This window comes from Tetrao urogallus (assembly GCF_951394365.1).
Source record: "Tetrao urogallus genome assembly, chromosome: 20".
Lineage (NCBI taxonomy): Eukaryota > Metazoa > Chordata > Aves > Galliformes > Phasianidae > Tetrao > Tetrao urogallus.
Genome location: NC_136833.1, coordinates 7,459,719 through 7,476,548, shown reverse-complemented (window position 1 = coordinate 7,476,548; position 16,830 = coordinate 7,459,719). Strand labels below are relative to the sequence as shown.

Here is a 16,830-nt window from a genome sequence, read left to right as displayed (position 1 = left end):
AACAGATACAAAGCAAAGAGACAGAGAGACAGAAATTTAGAGGCCAGTCACCAATAAAGATGGAGAAGGGTGTGAAGATGCTCCCAGATTGCAGAGCCTCTAAATGCATGGAACCAAGCGTTCAGTCACTCTCTCACTCTTGGATATAATGTTCGGTTGGATGGCATTCTCTTACACACTGGTAGGGCTGGGCTCCCTCCGTTCAATCCCAGCCATTATCCTTGATCATGTGAGCTAGTTCAATGATGTATTTGCCTTCTTTATACTTCTGGCTGCTTTCAAAAGCGTGTTCCTAAAAGGAGAAGAAAGAACGCAATCAGTATGGTCAGAAGGTATGGTCACACTGACAGAACCTGGAATGCTGGTCTGGGTCCCAGCCTGGCAAGGAGATGTGTCTGCTGGGTAGGACAGTCAAACTGCAGGAGCTCCTGAGGGCATTCTGCAAAAATTACATTTGGAATGATCTTAAATCTGACTCTAGTCGTCTTCATAGGCACAACCAGCACCTTGTGAGCATGCAGCTTTAGGCAGGCTACTGGCAACTGCTCCTTGAACTATGCCTTAGAAATGATCACTGATGAAATCTGACCCTCTCTGGAGCATTCTGAGGGTTTATTAACATTAGGAATCCAGAGCTACTCTGGGGAAATTTGCTGCAAAGGCATTGCCACTGGGAGTGAGCTGGGCTGTGGACAGCTTCACTTGGAAACGGAGCTGAGGGGAAGCACCCATTCTAACAGAGATAGGATGAACGAAGCATAGGATCTCTAAGCAGGAGAGACTCCACTTATGCATTCTGGCTGCATTCTCAAAGGCAGTTCAGCTCCAGCTCAGGCTCACTGTTTGCACGCACACCTGTGTCATGCATCTGAGAGGATGTAATTCTGTTGCTGGAGAGACCTGAGCTTACTGCTGCGTTTATGGAATTCTGGATTGTGTTTTACAATAAACTCAATTTCTGCACTTAGCGTCCTTCTCCATTTGTGAGATCCACGCTGTGTTTCTGCACGGATTCCCACCCCATCAATTTTTGATGCTTTGCTTTTTATAGCCTTTTGACTGACTTTAAAGAATATTTCTGTCCAGAGGCCACAGATGCAATAGATGCTTTGTTTAGAGTGGTCAAAATGTTCTGACAAACAAGAATACCGTGTGCCTCCTGGAGCAGAAATTAGAACGTAGCATAAGCCTTTATTTGAAGGTAATTGAATTTATGGAGCGCGAGAGACAGCAAACAGATCAACTCATGTTCAATAGCATTTCTAGTGGGAAGGACACAGGATTAGCAATATGTGGATCCCTCTGTTATTCTGAGATGGTCTGGAAAAACAGACAACGTGAACCACAAAGGCTGACTGAATTTTACATCAAGTGCCACTGAGGTTTGGTTGGGGGTCCCAACCAAAACCAAACCCACACCAGAAATTCTTAGAAAGATGAAACATCGGCCACAAAGAGCTCATGGTCTGAAAGGAGAGAATAAACAAAGGACAGGAGGGAAAATGGAAATGCAGAAAGGAAAAACAACGTGGCTACAGACCAAAATCCACATTTCTGGTTCCTGAGTCAATGATCTTTCCACCAGACCACGTTCTACCACACAAACCTTCAGCAAGAGCTGCAGCAAAGACATCCACAGGAAAAACAAATGATGCTGATACTCACATATTTCCAGCCCAGTGTGGTTTTGCAGTTTTCACAGTAAATGTCTGCAACCGCATGTAATCCTGTTAATAACACCCGCTCCTCTGCAGGGCCACAACCCACATTAACTCTGGAGAAAATGGAGAGAAGCTCCCTGTTAGTGCATCTTCCCACAGCAAGACACTGCTGCGAAGCTGAGAACTGCAGTGCTTGAAAGCACAAGCAGGAAATTCAGAATACTGAGTACCATGGCTGTTCCTGAAAGAAGTCTCATGCAGTTCCAGAACAGAATGAAAAGGTAAAATAGAGTCTCTATTTAACTCAACATTCTAACAAGTTTTGAGCAGAAGATTAATAACATTCTAGTACATCGCACTCATGGTGCACTTGAGAAAGATTGTTGTTTCCAAATTGCCAGAATGGTACTTCTACTTTCCCAAGTGGGAATTAGGGAAATGCAACTGAAATAAGCAGTTCTGACAGACATCCCAGCAGTAGCCTGACCAAAACTACTTTCAGTTATTGGGTAACTTACAGTTAACTTCTATGCCAGCTCTAAAAAGAAGTTTGCACTTGGTTATTCTGTATTCTCTGCATTTACAAAGCCCTGACTCTCTGTCCGACTTCCCTCTCTGGGAAGAGATGAGTCACCTCTCAGCTCTGATTTCTCAAACTGATGATGAAAATGAACACCTTTTCCTAGCTGCTTATCTGAAACTTGAACGTAAAATCAAACATGAATCAGTGCTATTTCCTGCCTTCCTCCAACTGTTTTTCAGCAGGCTTGGGCAGAGGTTTTCTTACAAGAAAACTTTTCTGTACTAGTTAGGAGAGTTTTCCTAAATGCATCATAAAAACATGCAAAGGTGACATGCATGGAGTTCTACTCACACTGAATTGAAGAGGTATGCTCGTCCTTGGCTTCCTTGAAAGGACTGAAAGGCAAGAAAACAAAATTCAGCCTGGGTTGGTTGGCAGAAATAAGGCTAAACCACGAACTACTCCCAACACCTTAATGACCACAGATAGTCAGTACTGTCCATTACCAGGGCCTGAGTGGTGCCTCCAGGTGGAAGAGGCACAGCTTCAGGCAACAAGCGCGGATAAAGAGAGGCCCTGTCCTGGAAGGTTGCAGCTGCCTCGGGCTCCTCTGCCCACACAACATCTTGCTGGCAGCCTCACCTGCTTTATCACCTGCTATCTCCAGCATCTACGTGCCGTGAGAGCCTATTTCCAAGAGTTCAGCTGTTCTCTTGCTCATGGGCACGTGCCAAACTGAACCAAGCGCAGAAGCTCTGTGCAAGACGCTGAGCACACGTCTGCTCTCGTGCTGTCTGGGCACATCCCCTCTGCTCCACATCTCCCAGGGCCTTGCTGCAAAACCAGGGAGTCCTGCAGAGCTGCCATGTGGTTGGGAGCCAGCAGGCTGCTCTGCTGTCCCATTGCACTGCCCAGAGCCTCGCAGGCAGCAGCAGCTCACACACAGCAAATGCTACCTGCAATGTGAACGCGCTCTGACAAGCACATGCTGAATTAAACATTTGGTGCTTATGAGCAAGAGCACAGGTGCTGTCTGAGCACAAGTTACCTGAGGAGATACCTCAGGGAACGCACGCATCAAGGGCTGAGGAGCTGGGAGAGCTGAAGAGAAGCTTTTCAGGATTATTTAACTCTTTGACCAGGAACCTTGGGCTATGTAATGGTTTTCCTAAACCTCAGCTTCTACAGATGGAGCTCTTTTCCAACCTGAGTGATTCTCTGCATGACCACAGGTGGCCTCATGGAGAAGCAAAGTGAGAGCTGCTTTAGGAGCAGTTAGCCCCATCCACACCACCAGCACTCACAGCTCCTGCCTTGACCAGCGTGAGAAATCAAAATTCACTGAAGGAGCAATTTAAAACCACCCTGCCAAGGAACAAGCCAGTGCCAGGAAAGAAGAGTCCTTGAGGAGAAGCTGCTCTTCAGCTGAGTCTGGAGCCCCATGTTATTACCTCCTAGGGCACTGAAGAGGCACTCGGATGCAGAAGGAATGGATGCCTGGGGCACGAGGATATCTCTTTCACTCAGACAAAAGCACTGCCTTGAGGAATGCCTCTTTTCTTGGGAAGGAATTAAATAGGACACATGGCTCAAGTATGTTTGTGTAATTGCATTTGTTAGAGGAGCTTCTTTTAATCTTTCTGCAGCCCTCAAGCCCCTTATTGTTGCTATCAGCTGACTGATACCCGCACACCAAGCAGGGCTGGCCTGGTAACTCTGAGGTGCAGGCAGCATTGGCTCAGCACCTGGGTGGGAAATGGGAACAGCACGAAGCCCACTGCCCCCTCCCAGGGCAGAAGACAGAGGCCAGACCCACATAACACACCAACTTGCTGCCCTGAACAGCAGGGCCCTGGCAGCCCTCGGGCTGTGGATGGGTATGGGATGAAACAGAAGGTCCCCCAGGAACATGTGTGTCATCAAAGCAGAATGAAAGCAGATGAAGCCTGCTAGCCATCCAGCTCTTCCAGTAAATACTTTTCCATAAACACCAAAGAGAATAAGTTTGCCAATAAAAACAACCATGGGAGAAAAGTTTTTATTGGTACAGAAATAGGATTTTCCATTACTGCTGTGCAAATGCCTGTCTTTAATAAACAACAAAACTATACCCACTGGCTCTGTGCCTGGGGCTCCCTGGGCACTCCCACAGGACAGTGGCATCCCCAGAGATGCTTTTCCTTACAGCTCAGCCAGGGCTTTAGGGTATCTGAGGTGGTCACCACACAGAAGTCCCACAAATAACCTTCTGCCCAAGCAGGACCTCTCTGTGTGCCACCACGCAGCTCTCAGTGCTGCTGCCTGTCCTGATATCCACCCGCCAGCTAGTCAAGGCCTCGGCAAATCACATAAAAAGAAGTGAGGAAGGTCTGGCAGCCACCTCAAAGTCACTAATGCATTTGCTGTCCGCAAGAGGAAGCTGTCGGTATCTTTATAAAGGCACACAGACAGGTTTTACCTGGGTGTTGCAACCTCAGCATTTTCTGGAGAAGTCCCTTCTCTGCTGGGGCTCCAGAAAAAATGGCACATGCTATAATGGGCATTACAAAACCAGATGTCCTGATTTACCCAATCAGATGTCCTTTTCTTTGTAGTGAGTTGTCTGTTTTAAACACACACAGAAAAAGAACTCTGCAACACGCTTGGTGTTTGCTGCACAGTGAGGTCAGCAGTAAGATATACATTCTGTGCTGTATGTTCTCTCTGTGTAGATTTTCCAGGCATACATTCAAAAGTGTATCTCACACATGCATATAAATCCAGACTTCAGATTCTCTAAAGGAACAGCTCCTGGCACCACTTTCCAGCTGAAAGAAACGGAAAGGATTTTTGGTTGTTGTTTCCTGCTGAAAACCCAAGCACATATTTTTCTCTGCACCGCTAACACTGAATGTCTGGCTGGAAACACATCTGTGTATATGCCAGTAACAAAGTGCTCCCTCTCTGTCCTCCATGAGCCCTCTAAAAAACAAAACAAGCTTTTGTGATGTGCAGCACACAACAGCTTACTCCTCCTGATTGCTCACATCCCAAACCCTTTGCTGTGCCAGTCAGCAGAGGCACCCAAGAACCGCAGGGCTGAGCACCCAGGTGGGAACACCTCCCAGGCTGAGCTGCCTCTTGTTCCAACAAGAGCTCCATGTGAAGATGCCTTTGGCAGCTGCTGTGGTTGAAGAAGTACCTGTCATTCAATCTATAGAACCTCATTACAGCCCCTCAGCCACGTTGATTCCAAACAAGATCTGTGAAATCCTTATTTTTAAAAAACAAATACTTCTTTTGTGCACGCAGGGATTTAAATATCCTTTTCTTTCTCAGCTTAAAGGACAATAACACAAACTGATAAATAATCACAGTACAGAGGCAGAGGAAAATCACTCTGTGTAGGGAGTTCTTAATCTAAATTTACTGGCAGAGACTCACAGTGCAGAATGAGAGCTCCAGCAAGAAGCAGACTGCAAGGCAGGAGCTGGGGCTTCACAGCAGATCGGATCTGCTGCAGAAGCAAGCATAGTGTGGATGCAGCATCTAAAGTGGGAGCTCTTTGTGGCAGGCACATGCTGCTTGCCACAGCGGAGACAGACTGAGCTTGCAGGATCCAGAACTGAATCCATACATATTCAATACCCACGACCTTGGGAGCTGTCATTTCAGTTCAGTCCATTTGCTATATTCTGACCTCAAATGGAAGTGCTGACTGCACCGCTCTGTTTGCACTGCCTGTGGTTCCTTGGCAAGATGCTCAAGTCCTTCCAAGCCTTCCTCAGTACAGCTACAGCCCTTGGAAACCGTGGCAAACATGAGAAGGGCTGTGCCCCTCCACCATCAGCTCTGCACTCACACCTTCCTGTCCCTGGTGACCACTGGAGACAACAGGGGATTTGCAGGTTCAATCAGCACAGCCAAGGAACAGCATAGATACTGAATGTGCCCACACCTACACATCCCGTCCCTCAGTACCTACAGCTTCCCATTCACCATGTATGCAGCCCGCTCAGCGAACAGAGGACAGGATTAACATCCCAAGTCTTTGAGACAGCTTTGACAATAGGCTGAACACAAAAAAAGCTGTCTGGAATCATCTGGAAAACCAGGAAGCAGCTGCCAGGACTAAACGGCTCCATACTGCTGCCTGCTCTCTGCAGGCTGAAGAGAGTGCTGCCCCTTACCTATGTCCAGCTGGCAGTCCTTTAGCAAACCAATAAAACAAAAATGAAAAGGCTACGGGTCCCAGGGAGGGAAGAAGGAACAGAACCTGCCCCTGCAAGCTACCCCTGGGAGAGCTGCAAACAGTTCTCACTGCAAGCACACAGACAGGACTGGAGCCCACAGCCTGCCTGCACCTCCAGGCACGTTCAGGCTCTGAACACCTTAGGACAACATTTCAGCTAACAAAAAACACAGCCTGCAAGGGGAGTACAGCCCAAGTGCAACGGCCATCCGACTGGAGTGAGTTTGCTACAAAGCTGTGCCCTGTGACACAGGCTCCCCATGCCCAAAAAGAATGTGTAGAAACCCAAGGGAGCCCCATTACACCGAGAAAGCTGCAGTTCTTACACTCAGCAATTCCAGTTCACTGTCTCTGGCACTAAACCCCAACTCTACTCAGCTGCTGTCCCACCCAACAACCAACATCACACTGAAAGCTCTGCCTGAATGGCACCTCTCAAGCCCTATTAATTATGGCAAAAATGAATGGATGACAAAGAAAAAAGCTTGCTATGTGTTTACAGCAACCAGTACGCCTAGTAACAGCACTAGGTATAGGATGGCTCTAACAGGAGATTACTCATGAGTCACTGTGCAGTGGAAAGAAACTGGAAATGGAATAAGGAAGAGGCGCTGCAGCTCTGGGGGAGCATGAGCTCAGTGAGCCAACCCTCACACCCACCAGGCTGTGCAGGGTTCATTCATTGCACCCAGCTTTCCCCACAAGGGACAGCCAATGATCTGATTTAACTGAGATTCAATTTTGCTCTGCTGATGCTGGATATGGACCCAGGTCAAGGGAACTGCTTATGTTCTTCCACCTGGTGCACAGCCGGGCCCCTGCCCTGCTCCAGCTGTACTCCTGACTTCTCATTGAGCTTCAACACCAATTAAAGCCCAAAGTCAATATGGAATTGGTGGACCAAACTCATCTCTGAAGTAAATTCAATTAATTTGGCATGGTCTTATTCCCTAGCAGCCTATGCTGCTGTAGCACAGTGAATAACTGCTCTGTGCTTCACCCTCAAAGCAGCAGCTTGCTCCTGCCTGCATCTCAAGCTACACAGGCTGTGGGAAGGGAAGGGAGCTGCAGCTCAGAGATGGATGATGTCACTGTGATGGTTCTTCATGCTGACAGGAGATGTTATCAGCTCCTACCCTGCCAGCAGCAGCGCTCACTGAAGCCCTTCGTTCTCTCTGCAACCATGAGCCTTCTTTAATTTTCTTTTTTTGAGATGCTTTCATCTTTTCAGGTTTCTAGGAGATAAAGCTAAGAAAAACCAGCATTGTTCACAAGACTCCCCAGAGTGCTAGGGAGCTGTGTGCTCTGCAGCGTGCCACTGAGACTGCCCATTATCAGCAGTGCGGAGAGATTTCCCTGCTTTGCAGTAATGAAAAAAATCAGTATTTGAGACAAATGAGCATTCTTTTTGTTTTTTTTTTTTCCCTATGGTACAGATTTCCAATACCTATTTAAACCATCACACTGCTAAGCTAAAGCCAAAGTTCTGTAAAGCATCTCAACATTCAGAAACTATATGCAAACAGCTCTGCCCCATTCTCCCTCCATTGGGCTCCCCTCATTGCCCCAAAAGTTCTGACACAACCCAAAGTCCCACCAAGTTACCATGAGCCCAATGCATTTCAGCAAGCCCTGAGATTCTATATTCTGCTTTTATTTTTGTGTTTCTAGCCCACAGACTTCAAAGGGAAATCTCAAAATGTGAATGCTAAAGGCACAAACAACAGAAGACAAATAAAATTATACCAAATTTATTAGGTCTATATGACTTCATAGTATTTTGGGGCTTCTCCTGCCATCTCTGGTGGCCTCAGGTTGCTGCTGGTGCACTTCAAAACTTGACTTTGGAATGAAAAATGATGGGAATACAGAAAGAATGAAGCAGACAATCTTTACTTCCACATATAGGGAGGCACGCAAAACCAGAGCAGCTCCATGAGACAAAGAAGGGGTTTCTCTGAGCTGAGAAGAGGGTGATGGATGTGGAAGAAGCTATGCATGCTCCCATGGGAGCACGGAGTGACTGCTGCCCACATTCCTGTACAACCCCCCTATGTCAAAAGAAAACCCCCAGCACTTCAGCCACCAACAACATCCACCCAATGCAACCCTTTACAGTTTGTTGCAGAAGACAGCAGCACTTTATTACTTACTGTGGAAAAATCTACAGGGTGAGAACAAAGCCCAGCAGTTTCTTCCTGGATACAGAATGACGAAAAAATGTGTGTGTTCCTGTGAATCTACAAGTGCTACAGCAGCAGTGTGTTTTTCTTTCCCCTCATTTTTACGTGGGGCTGTTTTCCTGTTGGGTGATGGTGGCTCAAAGCATCCAACAAAGAAACTATTTGGAAAAGGAGTGGCAGGGAAGGGGTAGCGCCCTTTCTTTCCACATTAATTATTGCTACTATATGGGCTTTAGAGATAAACACAAGACAGAACTGGAATAGAAGATGGAAACTGCTAATGCAACAGATATTTAATTAGCAGCATAATAGCAGCTATCCATAGATCAGCAGAACACCGTATTCCATTAATGCAGCCACTGAGCTCACAACAGCACCAGGGCTGACACAGAGAGCAGATCTGCTTCTCAGCAAAACCAGTGTGTCCACAGCAGTTCCCCAGATAATAAATGGGAACTCTCTTTTATTTATGCTCAGGCCATCAATTTTAAGGCAGAGGAAGCAGCAGGTGAAAGGAGACTTATTTCCATAAAGAAAGTGATTGATGAGGAAATCCATTTTTATCCTCCCTGACAAGGATTTCTAAACCATTTTGAATTACTACCTTTTTTTTTTTTTTTTTTTTTTTTTTTCCTTTTTGGAACAGAATGAAATACTTTAAAAATCACACAGCAATTAATTGCTGTATAAACACAATTACACAAGGAGGCACGATTTTCCTTGGGCTCTCTCTGTTCAGCAGCCACATCCTGCTCCATCAGAGACCTGATCCTGACCGCCTTCCACTCCCATTAAGACCAGCTGGAATGGAGGAAGCACAGTGACTCGCAGGCTAAGCCCCAGAGGAAGCAATTACACAGAACAAAAATCTAATTTAGGTAGCTGCACTATGGAACAGGTACTACAAATACTCATGACGCCGCTCAGATTTCATATTCTGACTTCTTCCAGCAAAGGGCTCTTTTGTTTGTTTATTTTCCCTCTCCCTTTCAAACACAAGCTTTTCAAAGCTGCCAAGACCCACTCCTGTCCCCAAGCTTCAATTGAGGCCAGCAGGCTCCGCTCTGTCCCTAACAGCACCCTGCCTGCAGGAGCTCTGCCCAGCCAGGGCTGTCTCCTGGGCAGCACACGAAGGGAAGAGGTGCCCACTTTATTTTAAGCTGCATGGAAACCTACTTCAAGGTTTATAGCAGTCAAACAGGAAGCAGAAAGCAAAACAAAACCAAGACCCACTCGTGAATTCTTCCAGAACTGCCTTGCTGCTCATCACTTACAGCTTGAATTCTAGTAATACTTGCAGCTGGGAACAAAGCTCCAAATAATATCTAAAAGACAATTCATTAGAGAACAAAAGCAGAAAAGCAGGATGGAAAAGCCTCTGGACAGCTGCAAGAAATGTGTGCAAAATGGATAAACCTGGTGGATAAGGAGCTAACAGCAGAATAAATGAACAGAAGCTTACTGTGCAGAGCTGAGCCAGTAAGACTAATGCAATTATGAAATGCATACACTGTGAAGATATTACTGCTGTGTGCTGTTCAGTCTGAGGCTGGAACAATGAGACCAGCCCTGTTTCCATTTATAAAATGATGTTGAAATGTAGAAAAGAACCACAAGAATGATAAAGAACTGGAAAAAATAATATCTCATTGTGACAGAAAAAGTTGCATCTGTTTGGCCCATCAAAACAGTGATCAAAAGTGACCCGGGTCACTGCGTACCAGCAGCTTTTATATTGAGAAATAGTAGGCAGTATCTATCTATTCTTTAATAATGAAAGGAATGGTCAATGACTAGAAGCACAAGCCAGACAAGTCTAAATCTGATGTCTCCAACTTATAATAGTAAGGATGATTAACCACTGGAATAAATGACCAAGGAGAGCAGTGAATTTTCTCTTGAAGTCTTCAAATCAAGACTAAATGCTTCTTCAGGACGACATGCTGCAATCATGATGAAACCCACTGGCCTGTGCTAGACATAATAGTCCCTCCTGACCCTAAGAGTTCATCAGCGCCGAGCTGGGAGCTGAAGTTCATATTTGGGAAGAAACAAGACCTACTTTTAAAGGAAGAAGGACACAGTGGGACGAAAAATGGCAAGAACTTTATCCCAAAAAGGGAACACACACTTTTCCCCACAGTATTTAGCTTGTCCCCACATTAGAAATGCAGGATTTTCCCCTTGACTAGCTTTGGAACCCTTTTCCTATCAGATAAAAGTTTTGAAATACACACATCACCTTTTTAGGGTTATTCTTCAGCTTGCGTGCGTGCTCTCCCTCCCCCCCAGCAAGTAACTTCATGTCTTCAAGGTGAGCTGACAAACAAATGCTGACCTGGCAGCACTGCTGCATGGGAAGCCAGGCTCTAGGAACGTCACACACTGCCTTCCTCTGTGCCCAGAGGGGAAAGACAAAAGGAAAGCCCAACAACTGCCACTTACCACAGAGCCACACACAACACCTATACAAGGTGCAGGGGAATGCTTTGAAGCAGCTAAATTCATACATGACTTATTTGAAAGCTACCACCAAAGTCTCACATCCTTTAAGATCCCACAGTTGTAACACAGAGCAAAGCTTTCAATATGCCATCAGGATCACTGAGACTACTGTACCAGCAAGCTCAGCAGCCTGCTTGCCAGGCATGCACAGTGTGCAGGGATGCATAATGATTGGGAGCGAGGTTTGCTTGAGAACCACATAACTCCTGTCTCAAAAGACAGCAAAGAGCTTGTAAGTGTATTCTACAGCCAAACCCAACCCAGCTGAGGAAGTCAAGCACACACAAGTGTTGGGTTTTTTTTCCTAAATTCTCTGTGCTGGCATTGCCACAGCCTTTTGTGTTGAAGGATTTCACATTCATGTTCAGTATGGGTCCCAAGCAGACATCAAAGGAAAACATTAAACTTCTTAGGCAAGCCTTAGGCCAACTTCAGAGGATACATCACTGCATAATATTTAGCATTTGGATCAAGTAATGCATGGAAAAAGAAACTGCAAGACGCCCACAAGACATTCCCTACATACTTCCATAATCAGGGACATTTCTGCCGGATTACTGTTCACATGGCAAACAAAAAAAAGTCAGCAACCAAGACACCAATGTGGCTTTATTCGGCCCTTCTGCTCATTCCCATCCTTCTCCACCAGACACCAGATCCATACGAGCTCCTATAGAAAAAACCTGACAGTTTGAAAGGCACAGAGCAGATAGAAACCAGCGCTGCATCTGCAGGTGTGAAAAAAAGAGAGGAAATGCTCTTTACACTGTTGAATGTCTATTGTGTTAGCTGCTCCCCAAGCCACACTAAGAAGTCTTCTTAAGAAGACTTCTCAAGAGAAGGCCCTCCATCCCCTTCCCACAGGGGCTACACCATCACTGACTACAGAACACTTCTTTCTTAAAGGTTCCAAAATCCATGGGATGTCGTGCCTGAGAAAGAGAAATGCAGCAAGTACTTTGACTTGGTTTTTTGGCAACTGGAAATAAGAAGCACTGAAATATGCTTTTTAACTACAGTTGCCTGGCACGATATTTGGTTTTTATAGTAAAGCCAAAGGGGATTAGGACATACTGTACTAATTCACAAGAGCAGACAGTACCTGCTCCAGAGCTTTATCTTCCAAGCAGACTGGAGAAAACAGCAGCATTTCAATGGTATGGGAGGGAAAAGAGGAACAAAGACATTCAGTGACTTACACAGCATCACACAGGAACTTGTTGCAGGCCTAGATTATGTTCCCAGAGTCTCAGCCCACTCAGGCATTGGAAAAAGCAATGAAATAAGAGTATGCACTATGCTTGGCACTCATTCCTAAATCATCCATTGCTATGAGGGAACAAGAACCTCCACTCACATTAATGCAAGGCACTGAAGGAATACCTAAATGAGAACTAGTTATCCACTCCACCCATCTATCTGATCACCTTCTATTTCCGAAGTCTGTAAAACCTTTCTTGGCCAGACGACCCAGCCCACAATTGGGATCTCATTACAAATCAGACATACTAAACCACTTTCTCTCTTTGGCTGCAGAAGATAAAAGGCCAAGTGCACGGGCAACATTTTAGTAACAGGCTTCACGTAACAGCTTCAGATTTTCTTAAAAGCTTCAGCATCGATTATTTTCCTTAAATAGCAATGGGTTATTGAGAAACCTTCCATCCATTTTAATGCACAAGGTTTTCCTGAAGAAGGAAAGAAAGCAAAAATCAGTCCTGCAAAGGCGTTGTTGTTTCTAGTTGAGTTTCTGATATCCAGTCCTAGCAAAGTTAGAGTTTCTGATATCCAGTCCTAGCAAAACACTGAAGCCAAAGTTTAACACTGGTGCTGAAGGACTAAGAGGAGAAACACAGGGATGAAAGGGAAATAAAGTATGGATTGACCCAGAACAATAGTGGGATTCAGCTCCAGCTAGAGCTTCAGCCAGCAGCATGAGCCCAAAAGGCGCTGAAGGCTCACAGCACGCGTAGCAGCACAGCTCTCATGTGGTCTCTGTACAACTTGGAGCAAAATGAATATAGGAATTAATTTATGTGAGCAAAAACACCGACACCCTGCTGTTACATAAAAGCCTGCTTTCTGGGAAGGGCTTCCAAAGATGGGCCATTTAGGCTGTTCTGAATCAAACCACACTCAGGTTCAAGATGGGTGCACTGCAGCCTGAGAAAGACTGGTTTGAAATAATCTCCTGATCCTTTTTCAGTCCTCACAGCGCTTGCTCCTTCCTTCAATTTGTTAGATTTTCATATGGAAAATGAGCGTGGCAATTCCACCTCCTGGTTCTCAGATGCTAATATAAGTCTGTGATGAAAGCACTGCAGAAGGCCTCGGGGAGATGTTTAAATCCTAACTCAAACAGATAAAAAGATGACTATTTAAGTTTGCCTGGGAAAGTCTCTGCACATATTGGAAACCCCTTGAGGCAGGGACTGCCCTTCTGTTCTCAGTTTAATGGTCTGTTGTACAAATTACGATTGCACAATTATTTTTATAAAGTTTCCAATTACACTAAGAATGTATCTTACTGAGGTTTATAACTGTGAGAAATAAAACCTAAAACCCCAAAGCCTCTGGATTGAAGCTGCACGACCCACTAATATTCCATCAGCAGCGCTCTCTCCCAACTCTGCTACAAGGTTACACCCCAGTCCACAACCAGCAGACACAAGCATCCCACCACAATGTAGCTAACACTGCCATAATTCAACACACAGCTTTGTTTCGTGTTTTCCAATCTTTTCTTCTGCATTCATATTTTACCAATCAGCATTCCTGGGCAGATCCTGCATGCCTTGATGGCTGGAAGCTCTAATTCCAAGCAGGTATTGCCCAGTTGGAAGCTACTTACCTGTAAAGCTGGCTGCACTGCACACAGGAACATAGGGGCACAGACGTAGAACAAGGAGGAGAAAGAAGTGTCAAAGATAAAACCAATGGGCATGCATTGCTATGTGTTCTCCCTCACTCAGCACCAGGCATGTTGGAAAGAACAAAGCACAAATTCTACTGCTTCATTTTACAAATATCCGAACCGAGCATGGGAGCAAGGGCCTGAAGGCACCCAGCTGGTCTGAGTGGCAGGATGTGCTTCATGCCCAGACCTGGGCACACACACTGCTAACTCTGCTGTTGACATTAACATTTCAAAATCTTTTTCTGTTGTGGAAATGTACAACCTCCTGCTCTTTAAAACCTGGAGGCTTTATAGCCCTCCTCTGCTGAGAGCCGCTGCCCCTGTACCAGAACAAGAGCAGCCCCCAGGAGGCCCAGAATGACTCAGATGTGATAGCCTTAGAGGAGGTTTGTCTACAGAAGCTGAAAACAAACAAACAAAACAACTGTAACAGTCTGCAATCAGCGTAATTCATAGCAGAATGTTGAAATTCAACTGCTAGGCACACAGATAAAACATCACAGAGGTGCAGACCAACCCAAAAAGGCAACAACCAAGAGAAAAAGGGAAGAGGCAGCCTCCAATGGAAGATGATACATCTGAGCAGCTAACAGAAAGAATCTGAGAGGATCTTCCCAGCTGTACAACCAATGCCCTTGATGCAAGGTGACACATTCTTATCTCTGCTGTGCAAACAGGAAGGGGGAAGCATGACACCCTTTCCACTAGGCAGAGCACCTCTGTGCCTTGTGATCCTGCCCTCTCTTAAGGCTGCTCCAGAAGCTAAACTCGTTGAAGCTGCACACATACACACACAGCTCGAGTGCAATTTCCTCTCATCTCAGCTAATAAATCTTACAGTGCGTCTGCTTTTTTCTGAACACATATTTTATGAGCTGAATAAACTTTATGGAAGAGTTGATTGCCAAGGCAGCCAAAAGCTGGAAATCTGATGCTTGACCACAGCCAGGCACAGCAGGCTCCAAGAAAGTTTAGCAGCAGCTTTTGCACCTCAGCTTCTCTAACTGGCCTGTTTCCCCTGCAAAGACCCCTAACTTATTAGCTCTGAATGCTTTTCATTCAGCTTATCCTCAAGACTCTTTCCTTTGTGACTGAGAGATCATAAGAGAGAAAGCATCCTTCAAGCCTTACCAGCACAGAGCACAGCCCAGCGTCCATCCCTCGCATTTTCTCTACAGATTTTTTAGTTTAGAGGCTGTCAAAATGATGTGGATTTGAACAACAACTCAACAGTCTTCGTAAAGACATCTAACATTTCAGTAGAAGCATCAGCAAATCTTCCCTCAAGTAAGGGCTTTAGGGAAGTTGCTTGGAACAGATCAATATTTAACAGAGAAAACACTTCCAGGCACTTCTACAGCTCCTGATCATGCAACAACCCTTTGGCAATGCTGACAAGCATGTACACAAACAAGTACTGGGAAGGCAACTTGCAGTCCTAGCCATCAGTTAATGCAGTTTTACAGCCGGAAATGAGAGGGAGAAGGCAATATCATGGGAAGAAACAGACCCCCCAGAAAGCACTCTAAGGGCCCCCATTTTGTAAACCCATCCCCTGCAGCTATTTTCCAAGCGACTTCAAAGAAAAACAGCAGCTTACATACAGATCCGATAGTCTCAGAGCCCATTTTCTGAGCAGAAACTGCAGTGCTGTTGAAGGCCAGGCCTTCACCTGTACACAGACTGATCTGCAGCACGAGCAAATGCACCGCACCCGCAGGGTGAGGTCACGTACGTACCTTGGAAATGAGTTCATCATGGTTAGCAAGATGAGCCCTGCAGTGAATGCAGCTGTAGGTCCTGTGGCACGAAGGCAGATATGCCTGGAAAGTCTTGGACCTTGTCATCTTCACCATTGGAGCCACCGAGCGCTGCGTGAACTCCGGGGTAGCCCAGGAGGCACTGCCGCAGGACGGGTCACACGGGAAACACCGGAAGACACAGGTAAAGGCCGTGGTTTGGCAGGGGATGGGTGTGGGGCAGGCTCCACACGCTGGTGACAGCTTCAGAGGAAGAGATTCAGGTCTTGGGAACGGAAGGCTTCACAAAGACCTACGTTTAAAACAGAACAGAGATGGAACACTCAGCACAGGTGTCGCAACGAGCTACAGTGGTCTCCTGGCCAAGAGTCTGATGGCAAGCAGAGAGGAGTGAGCAGCCAGGGAGAGGTGAGCTGTCTGCAGGTCAGACTGACACGCATTCATGCCTGCTGGCTGCCTGCCCTCACATTTTCCCGCTGCTGCTATCTACCATCTTCCTATCACTCAAGCTCTCACCATCTCTGTTCATTCTTCCAACACTTAATGGATTTGGAAAGAACTACAGGCATACAAAGATGCTAAAAAGCTCACTTTCATCAAGTCTCGTCTCCCAGACACCTCAGGGAACAGCACACACCCAGGCCCAGCGCTGCAGAAGCCCGAGGAGCAGCCAGACTCCAGCAGCTCCTGAGAAAGCCGGGCCTGGCACAGTGCAATGCAGCACTGCGGGCTGCAGGAAGGCTGGGAGCTGAGCTTGGGCTTCCTCTGCCACCAACAAGTGCACGACTCACCAGACCAGTTCTGCCCTCCCATCTGCTCCAACTTCCACATGGGAAATAGAGGATTACTTCACCGTGCTCATCTTTGTAGTTTGCTTGTGAGCTCTGAAGGCAGGAGTTACTCCACCAACTGCACTCTAGTGTTTTTTTTACCCTCAGAATATCTGACAGCAGCCAAAGTGAGGATCAGCCTCCAAGCCTACCCCTGATAACAGGGGACACAGCTACAAATCCTATTCAGGATGCAAACACCCATTTACTTCCAACATTA

General features: G+C 46.1%; 1 protein-coding gene across 1 annotated transcript; it reads right to left on the bottom strand.

Annotated features, from left to right (window-relative positions):
* Positions 1 to 202: 202 nt before the first annotated feature.
* Positions 203 to 15,876, bottom strand: YPEL2 (yippee like 2; the record flags this gene model as incomplete). Its single annotated transcript, XM_079545104.1, has 4 exons — positions 203 to 292; positions 1,666 to 1,774; positions 2,536 to 2,579; positions 15,760 to 15,876. The coding sequence occupies 4 exons, from the start codon at positions 15,874 to 15,876 to the stop codon at positions 203 to 205; spliced, it is 360 nt and encodes a 119-aa protein (XP_079401230.1).
* Between the last annotated feature and the right edge of the window lie 954 nt (positions 15,877 to 16,830).